The sequence below is a fragment of the Pseudonaja textilis genome, chromosome 3, assembly GCF_049901715.1.
Source record: "Pseudonaja textilis isolate UNSWEBS1 chromosome 3, rPseTex1.2, whole genome shotgun sequence".
Taxonomy (NCBI): Eukaryota; Metazoa; Chordata; class Lepidosauria; order Squamata; family Elapidae; genus Pseudonaja; species Pseudonaja textilis.
In genome coordinates, this window is record NC_141992.1 from 152,905,506 (window position 1) to 152,918,778 (window position 13,273).

Sequence of the window (13,273 nt, forward strand, 5' to 3'; positions counted from 1 at the left end):
TAACCACATTTCAATATCAGACCCTGAGGCCCTTAGTTAGCCACGAGGAATTTTGATGTATAACAGAGAACCAGTTTTGGAAAAACAAAGTCCAGTTGCCTTTAGAAAAAAGCACCTTTGGGACAATCTTGATCTGGATGATTGAGAATCTCCATAGGCAAAGGCCTATTTGTAACCCAGCAGGAATGTTCATTCACTGTAATGTTTGTAACGATATATTCGAGCGGAAGGCACCCTTGAGCTCATGCCAAGCTCGATGCCACCTACCAACCCTCTATAATCAAGAGATCGTGACTCAAAGGAAGCTTCCTCGAGAAAGAAACAAGGAACCTCCTCCTCCCCCCGTCCGGCCGCTGTCACACCCACTCATTAGTCCAGGTCGCCAGACGTCGCCTCAAAATGCAACGGTGGGTTGGGCGAGTAACGTGGCCTTCGCCCTCCCTCCTCAGCGTCACGTGTGATTCCATTCTCCCCTGGCCCCCCCTCCCACTCCGCGCTGCCTTGTTGCTGTTTTAGCTCTTAGACTTAGCCCAACAGGAGGGGGGAGGAGCTAGAATTTCCGCAGCGATCTCGTGCGTCACTGCTGCTTCTCCCTCCCTCCGCCTCCCCCCGCCCCCCGTTGAGTCCCGCGCTGGCTGCCTGGCCATCCCATTCAGTTCACTTAACCGCCGTCGCCGCCGCCAACGGTCGCTGGTTGCTGCTCCTTGCGTCTTTCCCGGTTGCATCCGGTTGAGAGGGATAACAAGGTAAGGGATGAGGAGGTCCCGCTGCCCCTCGACGGGAACGCGACCTTGCGTCAAATGGCCGGTTTAGCTGAGCGGGGCTCGAGGGGCCGCATCCTTTCTTTTTCCGTTCCTCTCCGCCGCTTCGGGTCCTGTCCTTTCCCGACCTCCATCCTTCGTTGCTTTTCCTTACCGGCTGCCTCTTGGTCCCTTTCCTGTGCCGGCATTGCTGTGAGCCTGGATAGCTCACCCAGACGACCGTGAAGCCCTAATTTAGATGCGTTTGTGTGGCTTCGGTCCTTCGCGTGCATTCTTGCCCAGGCAAAGTCATCTGGGGAAGTCTCCCGAGCCCCTTCCGCCGCCACAACCCCCTACCCCCCGTTCCCAGGCCAAGCGCTGGTTTTTCAAAGCCTAAGCAGTGGGAGAAGGCTCGGGTGGGATTTTTTTCTTATGGGAATGGGGATTCTCCTCTCCTCAGCACGGATGATGTTACCTAGTTTGGGTAAACGTTGGAACGTCTGCAAGAAAGCAAGCAAGCTCTGAGAGCACCAAGGACCCCTCTTGTCAATCCACATATTCTCCTTTATTGATTCTCCCTTATTGATTCGCCCCTCTCCATAAGCCAACTGGGAAAACTGGTACTTCTTAAGTGCCTGATTCCATCATAATCAGAATAATAATAATAATGGAGAAAGAGGAGGTGGGGGAACAATTTGATAGAACTAAATGGTTCTAAATGGTTGAATTGCAGTTTAAAACAAACGGGAGGAGGATGCTTTGGGGGTATGACTGAAACATCTGACCTGTTTTATACAGTATTACAGTATACAGTGCACTTACTATAATTAGTTCCTTATTGTCACCATAGCAATGATTGCCTTGCTATTGCTAAAATTGTTATTAAAGTTAAAAGGAACGGTGGTTTTTCGATTTGAAGCAACCTTTGGTGTGATCTTGGTTTGAAACAGGATTAAGTCCCTCAGTATAATGATTGCATTTTGAGGGTTTGTTACTTTTGCTTTCATTGTCACCCTGGCTTTGCCTAGTTTCCGCATAGCCCAGTCTTTCATTAAAACAATGATAATAGAGCCTGTTGTGTTTGAGAACAGTTATATTTCATTGTGATAATTGGGCTTAAAGTTCTCAGATAAATTTGGAAATGTAGAAATAGGCAAATATCTAACTAGTAAGTTTTATAAGACCAACCTGCTAAGGAATTTATTGGATTGGAGTAGTTTTTGTAAGATATTTCTAGAACATTTAAAAAGCTTGCATTGGATTAATATAAAGTCTGAAAGTGGTAGCTTAATATTTGAAATAGATCATAATGTCTCCATTCAGCAAATGTATCCTATTCTTGGATCATATCTTTGGATACTTTTTCAAGCTTCATTCCAATTACCAAAAAATGTAAACTTTTGGCAAATTCAAACATAAATAGTCTATAATTATATTTGTTGTCAATAACCATAACTTTTGCCTATAGAATTTCTCAGTATTTTTTTTCAGACTTCACTAATATATTAAGTAAAGCCTGTTCCAGTACAGATTTAAAAAAATGAATTTCAGAGGGTTAGACCAGACTTGTCAGGGAGCAGCATGGTTACCTAGAGGTGGAGCTCTCGCCTCCCAAACAGGAGGCTGTCAGTTCAGTTCTAGAGGGACAGATCTGGGTGCAAAGAAACAAGTATCTGCTGCAAACTCCATGTAGGCGTCAAGAAGGGCATCCGGCCAGTAAATGCTCAGATCCATTCAGTCACCTTGATTCCATCAGGAGGCAAGAGGATTATAGAGTCATTAAAAAAAAAAAGACCAGACTTTCTCAACCTTGTTACCCTGAAGAAACCCTTGAAACAGGTCTTACTCCTGCATAAAAAAACAACAACCTTCAGTTCACACGGTTAATGTGATTCATAAACTGAATTGTGGCATATAAAATTTTACCACCACTGCAGTTGCTAGCATTGAGCAAAATTAAAACACAATGTTTTTCCATCACAATCTTGTGAAACCCTCATCAGTGGTGATCACTCATGAAACCCCAGTTGAGAAAGGCTGCTCTAATGTCAAAGAAGGAATGTAACATATGATTTTCTACATTGTCAGTCAGCTATGATAAATTATATTCCTTTCATAAATTTCAAACATTTCATAAGTATTGTATTGGCACCCATTAACTGATTAATAGTGATCCCTATTCAGTGTATGATTAAAATAAAAATAAATAAAAGCTTTTCCTACTATTTTAAAATAAGAATTATTTATATCCATTTGGCATGAGATATAAAATCTTTTCCTTTCCAGTAAGGCTCAAATATTTTGTATTGCCTTTAGTGCTAGAAATACAATAAGAATTCTGTTATGGGTAGTGCTTGCTAAATAACCATTTGTTCAGTGACTGAAAGATATAGCAGCACTGAACAAATGATACTTCTGCCTTCAGCAGTCTCAGTCAGCTGCTGCTACCCTTCTGTCTGTACTTTAGCTTCAGTGGTGGTGGGGCCTTCACCAAGGTGGGCCACCTCAATCCAGTGCAAAGGACCAGCCACCTCCGCTGGCCTTGCTGTGCGCAAATGACCTTTGCCTATATAAGGCAGCTGCTGGCCATGCCAAGCCTACTCCCCAAGCTGAGCATGTTTTCAAAATTGTACGCATCCTTGCGATGCTTTGGAAGGTTTCTGAGAAGGTCTCGTGTGATTTGGAGAATGATGGGCATGGCCTTCTCATGAGGTTTCAGAAGGTCTCAGAAGCCTTTCAAAGGATTACGAAAAGGGCACACTTGATTTGAAGAATAGTCTACATGACCTTGGGGAAAAAAAACCTGGAATGGCCAGCAGCTATGGAGCCAGGGCTGGTGGTCCTCATCAGCAGTGGGAAGAAGGCAGTGAAGGTCATTTGGGATGGCAGGGACAGTGGAGTGCAGGACAATGAGGATGGCTGGGGCTTTGTGCTGAGGTAGCTGGTTGCAGGGCAGGTCTTGAAGTGGCACTCCTCAATGGACCAGTGGCGCTGGGGCTGAAATAGAAACTTTGGGTACCAGTGGCTGCCTAAGACTATTGAAGTCTCTGGACCTCTGCTTTAAACCCAGGGCCATTAGTGTTGCTACCACTGCCAATGAGTGCTGCTTTGCAGGGCGGCCAAAATAGGGGGAGCTCAAGAAAATGCAGTCACTTTATCAAGGTTTGGGACTTGGGAGAGACCAAACCAGAAATGTCTTATATCAGATTGAATCCTTGCCTAATATCTGGGGGGATTTGGTTAATAATAGCAAAGGGACTGATCAGATTTCTGTCACTAAGCAATGCAGACGTGTGATGTGCTTTACAATCATATTGCTTAGCAACAGAACTTCAAGTCCCTGTTACAGTCATAACCCAAGTACTACCTTATTTCATATGGCCTAGATTTAATTTATGGATAAAAAAGTGACTATATTATTATTTTTTTAAAACTGGGAGAAGTAGTTTTTTTCCTCTCTTTTATTTTCTCTTCATTTCTGTTTCTTGGTTTTTACTGTTTTGTTAGTCTAGTTTGTGATAAATGAAATGAAACATATTGATTTGATTGGCAACTGTTATTATTCATATTGCTTTAATTATTTTTGGGGTTGGTCACTGGCTCAAGGTTGACTCAGCTTTTCATCCTTCTGAGGTCCGAGGACCCAGATTATTGGGGGCAATATGCTGACTCTGTAAATTGCTTAGGGAGGGCTGTAAAGCACTGTGAAATGGTATATAAGTCTTAAGTGCTATTGCTAATGAAAGCCAGTTTAGTATAGTGGTTAACACATTAGTTTAACCAGGAGATTATGGGTTTCAGTTTCACTTTATGTACAAACCCAGTTTGCTGACCTTGGGCCAGTCACTTTTTCTTCAGTCATAGGAAGGAGGCAATGGCAGACCACTTCAGGAACTTGATTATTTCGGAGAAAAAGTAAAGTGGCTACCAATACTTGTGGCCGAATTTGTACACATAATTGTAGGCAGCCACAATATATTTGATTGGATATAGCAGCACATCAATGTGCTTAATTAGGTAAAAAATTAATAAAGCAATACTATGATATAATGAGGACAGTGCTACCAAGACAGTGGCATGTTTGAGAGGATAGGCAGTTCGTGGACATAGATTCTCTTTAGGGAATATTTTGAAGAGTTTATCTTGTAATGACTTTGCTTTCCAGAGCCTATGCTTGTTACCAGTATCTTCCTTCCAATTTTGTGCATTCCTTGACCTTGTTTTATGGCTGAGCTGACAGAGTTCATGGTTTGTAAGTCCCTGTGTAGGTTAAAAGGAATGAGAATGTTTGTTTTGTTGCCCTAACTCTCACACATTTTTCTCCTTTATAATATTATAGAATAACTAGTGGCAACAGAATTACTTATCAGATCTACATAAAATAGATATAATTTTTTTTTAAAAAAACCTTGAATAATAGATAGGTTGTGAAAGCATAGAACAACTTAACATGTACTTCAATATTGTATGTCTTTAAATATTAACTAAAAGGAGGGATTTTTTTTGGCCATGCTGTGACTTCCATTTGTTTTTAGCTATCACTGAAATAAAAGCTTTAAAAAAAACCTTGGTGAGAGCAGAGTCTGGGATATGGGGGATGGATGCTGAGAGTCTGGATTCTGCATTTGGTGGGAGTGGAGTTGGAAGAGGGGGAGTTATTTGAGTGTTGGTGGTTGCATTTAGGATGGCATGGTGGCTGCAAAATCTATTGCGAAGTAAAGCCTTTATATTGTTAGAGGTTATTGAAAATAAAGAGGTGATGGAGAAGAGAAGAAGAGGTTAGTAAGATAGCACTTTCCTCTAAGCCAGTGGTTCTCAACTTTTTCTTCATTGTGGACCCTCTTTAAATATCTTTTGTGGTCACGGATCACCAAGACTTAACTCAAGATTTAAATCATAACATTTCTTCAAGCCTTCGCAGACCCTCTGTGATGACATTGTGGCCCTGTAGGGGTCCATGGATCACAGGTTGAGACTCATTGTTCTTAGCAGACCACAAGAATGACAGCATGAATGGAGTTGAGGACTTAGAAAAGGTTTCATTAAATCAGGACTGTGATGGGTCTGTACTAGAGGCTACATGTTAGATCTGATCTAACTTAAAATAGAGTCAGTTTGGTCTAATGATTAAGGCACCAGGCTAGAAACCAGGAGACCATGAGTTGTATCCCACCTTAAGCAAGAAAGCCAACTGAGTGACTTTGGGCCAGTCACTTTCTTAGCCACAGAGTCAAAGTCAGGCTCAGATGAAAAGCCAGTCAGTCAATTCCTTTGGCAACCAAATGAATATTTAATATTAAATCCTTTAGTTGATCCTTGCTTAAAAAGATGCACAATAGTGATTATACACTTGTGAATATTAAAGGTAAATGTGACCAGTGCATGAGCAGAGAACAGTGATTGTCTGCCGTTTCCTAAGTTTATAAACTAAGTGTTAATTCTGAGTTTCCACCTGACTAAGGTACCGGTACATAACATGTGTTTTGTGTAACTAACCTTTGATTTGTTTAGACCCCACACATGTATTACCAAGATTATTTTGCAATTCATTATAGTAAATGGGTTTGAACTTTAGTCTCATAACATTTTTCAAAATTCTTAAATAATTGAAAGTGTACTTTTGACATTTTTGACAATACACATTACCTCTTTTACTCTGAAGTTATGATTTATTTTTATTTTCAGTATCTTACACATAACCACAGATCACAATTATCAGATGGATTATAAATTAAAATTTATGATAACATGGTTGTGCATTGGCTTTTTTAATTTAAAGATCTTTGTATTTGGAATAATATTTTCAATCAACATTTCTTTTTAGCTTTAAAATATGAATTATGTTGGACAGCTTGCTGGACTTCTGGTTACTATGAAGGAATTGTATAAAGGCATTAATCAAGCTACACTTTCAGGATGTATTGATGTAATTGTAGTTCGGCAGCAAGATGGTACATACCTATGCTCACCATTCCATGTCCGATTTGGAAAACTTGGTGTCTTACGTTCAAAAGAGAAAGTGGTGAGTACCATGAATATCAGAGACTAGGAAAACAAAATACCTTTCTTTGCCAGTTGTAATATAAATTATGCTGTTATTGAAGTACATATTTTTTCCAGATTCAGTTAATACTTGTAAAGTAGGATAGGCAGGGAAGCCTTGTTATACAATAGCAAAGTTCTGTTCTGTTATCCAGTACAGCCAAGATCTTTAGAGATCTTTAGAAGTCTGGCCATAGAAAGCATAACAATAAAGGGCATAAACATCAGCTATATAATGGTATAACTGATGCATTCCACAATCATAACTATTAACAATTGCATCATGATAATAAAGAATGAGATATGATATTAAATGCAAGTAAGCATAAGTACAAATGGAGAATGCAACCGCAGTTGTCAAATACAAACTATTTTCTTTATTCTTTCATTTGGCCTGCCTTATTGCCAGTTCTTCCCTTCTTCCAAGAGGGGGCTATTGATGCTCTTCCTTTTGTGTGTGTGTTCATTTACATAGTTTTGTATTTTAACCTTTTAAAATTACTATTGTAGTTATTTTTGGTTATTTTGTTGTATTATTTTATGTTTTAACTTTGTGCACCACTCAGAGCGGAATGAGCAGCTCAATAAACTTACCAAATAAATAAATAAACATGGTATATTGGTAATTCTCTTGTTTCAGTGGTTTAGAATTAAAAGAATAATATATTGATTAAATATAAACATACATTTTCAGGTGCATTTTTATTGCAGCAAGTGTTCTGTTGTATTTTTTTATAGATTGATATTGAAATCAATGGTGAAGCAGTTGATCTTCACATGAAACTAGGTGATAATGGAGAGGCCTTCTTTGTGCAAGAAACAGAAGAAAAATTTGTAAGTCATCTAACAAATGTAACTTTATATAATTCTAATATTTGGGCAGATGTTTGCTTTTTATTTATATATATTTTGCAAGCCAACTGAATATTTTAACCTTTATCTTTTATCATTTTCTTCCCTTTTATTCCATTACTTGCTTAGTTTTTATTTAATTTTCCCTTTCTCTTGTTTATTTTTATTCCTGGATATTTTTAGTCTCCTATACATTCTGTTTCTCTCTTTCACACATAACATGAGATACCAATCAAGGAATATTCAGTAATAATAAGGAATGTAACTCAAAACAGTAATAAAAACATTAACATAAGACAGCAGTTAAAAATATCCATGAAAAGTAAACAATAGAATTAAGAAAGACCTTATGTCTCTTTTGCTATTTAGGGAATCTTCTGAGATGATAGTGGATAGATCCCTTCAAAACTAGTAAACATGTAGCACGCTCCCAATTAGGTCTGCGTTGAAGTTCCATCCTGTGGAGGATTTTTACTAGCTTACATAGATTTTGAACCCTAGTTAAGTACATCTGCTTTTCAGTGATGTCATTTCCCTGGAGTTTTACAAGAAAAGGAAGGCAAATCTCTTATTTTGGAATGCTTTAGCTTTCTGCCAAAAATGAGACCATCAAAGCTAAAGAGTCCTTGTTTTTATCAAGTGGTGATAAGACGGACTCAGTATCTGTTTCTTAACATTAATTGGATTGAAGATGAGAAATCCCACTCTGCACAGCTGACAATCTTTCAGTGAAACCACCACCCCTCACTTCTGAGATTCTTAACTTCCAGATTACCCTCATTAGGATTCATAAACATGTTTACAATTAATTCAGTCTTTCAGTCTTTTCAAATCTTTTAATCAGCATTTATCTATTAAACCATACAGATTTTTCCAAGTATTTCTAATTTTTTGTCAGTCCAAAATAATAGAATAGGAGAAGCCGACTATATTGGTCTTGCTTTTCATTTTTTTTTAAACAAAATGCACTTCCAAATAAAACAAAAAGGATCTCTTTGGAATCATCAAAGCTAATTATAGTTGTGAGGTGCAAAATTGCTGAATCTTTGTAATTTTTGCCTTAAATAAATAAGGGTGATAGAGTATGAAATTCAACAGTGCATATAGATATGGAATGTGCATTCATCAACCATTTTTCTGTTGTGGAATTAAGATAAGAAGAATTTTGAAATTTTTTCTTCCGTTTTCATTAATTTTTTTTATTATGACTTACATATTTTAATTTTGATCATTTGCTTTAAACAAATCTGTTTCAGTCAAATGTTATGAAACTGTCCTGTTTTTACCAGGCTATAATAATTAATGAATATTGAGGATTTCAGGCTAAACAGTGGTTAGAAAAAGTGTCCCTTAGTTCTGTTAGGCAAGTATGCCTTTCATGATGAGAAAAAAGACAGTATCAAAGTCTTAGTGAATGTCTGGATATCATAATACTTCTATATCTGTTTCTATTGTCATCAGTGTTAATTTCTGAGTTAAATAATGTAATAATTTCATACAATATATATAACATATGAAATTCATGTTCACCTAAATGATTTCTAGGAAAACGTTCCATCCTATCTGGCAACATCACCGATACCAACAGAAGATCAGTTCTTCAAAGGAAATGATGACAATTTGATGAAGTCAGGTGAAAATGAAACCATAGATTTAAGCTTAGAAATTCCACAAATTGTAGAAACAGAGCCTTTTTTCCCCTCTGGGTCAGTGAAGAAAAAAAAACGAAGAAAAAGAAAATGTAAACAAGATGTAAAAAAAGAAGAACAATTCTCTTCTCTTGGAACTGAGGAAATCTTTGAAATGGAAATAAGTTCAGATGATGACAGGTGTATTCAGCCTTTAAGGTACTTTTTTAAAAAGGTCTGCTTGGTTAGATTGACACGTTGTAAAACATTCAGTAAGAATTTATATAAAGTCCAAAATTAAAAGAGTAGTTTTTATTTTATTAATTCAACTCATTAAAAAAAAACTTTAAGTTTAATTTATCTTTCAAAATTCATATTGAAAGTACTATTTGTAATAATAACTTTAAATAATAACTTCAAAGTAGCTAATGGAATAAGTAATGAGCAAGATTAAATACCAGTAGGTATGTTTGCTACAAACACAGATTTTGTAAGTGCTTTTTAACAAGTAAAAAAATTATTACTTTTACTATCAAATGAGAAACATGGAAAGGTAATCTTTTCATAAGTTTACAACTTTAAATAATTTATCTCGTTAATATTAAGTAACCATTTGTGGAACTTTGTAAGGATTACAATTGAAATATAAAACTTCTATAAAGATTCTTATATTTACAACAAGGTAGATCTTTTTTGCATAAATATTAGGATATATTAATACATACTTAAAAATAGGTGTATATATAGGCTATTTTTCAAGATCCACTATAAAGCCCCAAATATACACCATTCTACAGAGATCTTTACTATATAGACTTGAAAGTGTATCAAGGAGCAAAGACAATTAATGATCTTTTAAGCTTTGATCTATTAAAAAATGTAGCTAAAACAGAATTGTTAACTGAATTGCTGATATTGGGATGAAAGTGTCTACCAGCTTATCCTTTTTCCCATGTGAATCTGTGTGTTAAAATAGGTTGTTATTTAATGCTGTCATTTCATACTAAATTAAAATTCCTTTAATACATGAATACATGAATACTGTGTTACAGAAGCATTGCAGATTCTCCACCAAAGGTTGAAGAATATAATGATACGTTGATTTATCCTTCAAAGGATGATTACCCTTTATCAGACGGAGATTGGTCTGTTTCAGAGAAGTAAGTCATCTTCATGTATCATTCTTTTATGAAAATGGTATTAAGGGTTAAATAGGGGGCGTGCATAAGCGCACCAACGTGCCTACCGTCCCTATCCTACTGTATCCATTTCATGTATTCATAACTATGTTTATACTTACACCTGTTCTCTTATAATTGCTTGACAAAATAAAAATAAAATAAATAAATATTTTTCACATAAAGTCTGCAGAAGAAAAATCATTCAGTTGGTAACTGTGGACTGCCTCCACTTTTTGGTATTGTTAGGGATCATGCATTTTGAAACACTACTCTGTTCTATTCTTAAGATTCATTGCAGAAACTTTCTGACAGATCAGCTCTTTAAGTTTAGAATTGTTCTTTTTAAAAACGTGGGTGCTTTTCATATATCCTTAAATTATCTTACAATTCAACTTCCCTTTTCTTGTTAACTCAGAAGCAGCATAGGTGTCTGTGAATGGAGAGAACATATGAGAAACATATGAGAAATATATGGTAACATTGTGATGCAAATTCTGCTCCTTATGTGTTATATTGCAATGCAAATATGAAAGGACAGAGCATGTGTTGTGATATCAAGATGCATATTCATAGTTTTTGAATCATCACGGTTAGATTATATGATATTTAAATTTTGTAGTGTAGGGCCATTGATCTCTTTTTGCTGCCCTTTCCAAGTATATGGAAGTAGTAAAAACAAAAAATATTACTGTTGAGACTGAAAGAGAGGGTGAGCAGAAGAGTAAAGGAATATAGCCAATTCCATGCCTTCCTCCCAAAATAAGATATATTTTAGTGTAAATTATGTGTAGTCAAATCAATGGTTTTTTTTATAACTTTTGAATCTGTTTTATGTATGAAAAAAGAATTCTACATGCATCGGAAGTAACTACCTGTGAACTGAAATGAGGCTTATCAGGGCAGACATATTAGTTGTGCTGATAAAAGGATTCATTCTGATTTTTAACATTTCATTTACCATTCATTTCACATAATTGAATTAATACTAGTACAGTAGCACTTGGTTTGAGAGAATTCTGGCTTCTGCAGATTTTGCTAAATTTCTGTTGAATGTATTGCTTTGTTTCTAGTTAAATCTGTTACATAACAATATGGCAAGGGATTGTAGGTAAACCTGTTTTGGTATTGAAGCATACTTTTATAGCATTTAATCTGAAAAGCAGTAAAACATAATAAAAAAGATAAAAAGATAAATGTTCACACTGCTATTATTTTATTTTAATTTTCTAGATCAGTCTAAACACCAGTTTGGCTTTGTGCTTTACTGCTGAATGTTAATTAGAGAACATTCTTTGTGTAACCTTGTACAATAAAGGCCTTTCCTTTGTTTTAACAGCCCTTTTAGCCAGCCCACTTGTCCTAAAAGTGATTCAGAACTGGAAGTTAAGCCTACAGAGAACTTACTTATTAGAGGAGAATCTCACATGGAATGGACTTGGGGAGGTTTTCCTGCATCTACCAAGGTAAACCTCTTTGCAAATCATTCTGTTTTCTGAAAACTTTTGATAAATAAAGCAGGAATGTGTTTATCAGTAGTAATGTTATGAATCATTTTCTGAAGACATAAATGAAAGGAGCTGCCATTTGTGGTTCAGTATAGGTCATTTTATAAAATAGTCAAAACATGTACAAATGTCAAAACATGTACAAATATCAACAAATAAATGCTCTGTCCTACATATTGGCAAAAAAAAATCAGAAAATAAAATACAGGCTGAATAGTCAAGACCTTGCTGATGATCCAAACTCTGTCAAGGATCTTGGAGTACTCATCTCTAATAATCTAAGTGCTAAAGCCCACTTTAACTACATAGCCAAAAAGGCGTTAAGAGTTGTTAATCTAATCTTCCGTAGCTTTTTCTCTGGTAATATTACACTAATAACTAGAGCATACAAAACATTTGCTAGACCAATACTTGAATGCAGCTCATCAGTCTGGAACCCACATTACGTATCTGATATTAGCACAGTTGAGAAAGTCCAGAAATATTTCACAAGAAGAGTTCTCCACTCCTCTACTCGTTGCAGAATACCTTATGCCACCAGACTCAAAATTCTAGACCTAGAAAAGCTAGAACTACACCGCCTTCGGTCCAATCTAAGTATAGTACGTAAAATCATACATTGTAATGTCCTATCTGTCAATGAAGCTTCAACCATAACAACACAAGAGCAAACAATAGATACAAACTCAAGGTTAACCACACCAAACTTGATTGTAGGAAATATGACTTCAGCAACAGAGTGGTCAATGTCTGGAATATTCTACATGACTCTGTGGTTTCTTCCCCAAACCCCAAAAACTTTAACCTTAGACTTACTATTGACCTCACCCCTTTCCTAAGAGGTCTGTAGGGGATGTGCATAAGCGTACCATCATGCCTACCGTCCCTGTCCTATTGTTTGTTTCTTTTATGTAAAGAAAGCATCTAAAAGAGTGTTACTTAAGGTCAAGGCAACAAAACTTCCCTCCCCCAACTTTTGCCTTTTTGAGCAATTTGGGAAATTCTTCTAATTGTAATGATTTTCTTTGATCTATTCTAAACCTTGAAATTTGGTATCACTAGTCTATGTGATTAAGTAAACTTTGCAAATGTTTAAAATAAATTGCCATAAGCTCAGCAAGTAAAATAGTGCTAAAAGTTGTGCTTATTTGTTGAACTCCCGCTTTTCTACAGACATAATATATATGGGTTTCAAATTTTAGAATTTTATTTAGGCTTGCAGGAATTATTTTGCTTAGTCAAGTCCTAAACAGTAGTTTAAAAGTTATTGAAGTCTACCATCATGATTAAAGCTTATGTAGCAAACAGTAGGAAAGACTTTATTT

General features: G+C 36.4%; 1 protein-coding gene across 1 annotated transcript in view; it reads left to right on the forward strand.

The window, feature by feature from the left end:
- The first annotated feature begins 618 nt into the window (after positions 1–618).
- Positions 619–13,273, forward strand: part of LPIN2 (lipin 2) — a 33,266-nt gene continuing 20,611 nt past the window's right edge. Inside the window, exons 1-6 of the mRNA XM_026699347.2 lie at positions 619–746; positions 6,565–6,762; positions 7,521–7,616; positions 9,180–9,481; positions 10,315–10,422; positions 11,780–11,906. Of these exons, the coding sequence (XP_026555132.1) occupies positions 6,574–6,762; positions 7,521–7,616; positions 9,180–9,481; positions 10,315–10,422; positions 11,780–11,906 (822 nt within the window). The 5' untranslated portion in view covers positions 619–746; positions 6,565–6,573. The remainder of the gene's footprint in view (positions 747–6,564; positions 6,763–7,520; positions 7,617–9,179; positions 9,482–10,314; positions 10,423–11,779; positions 11,907–13,273) is intronic.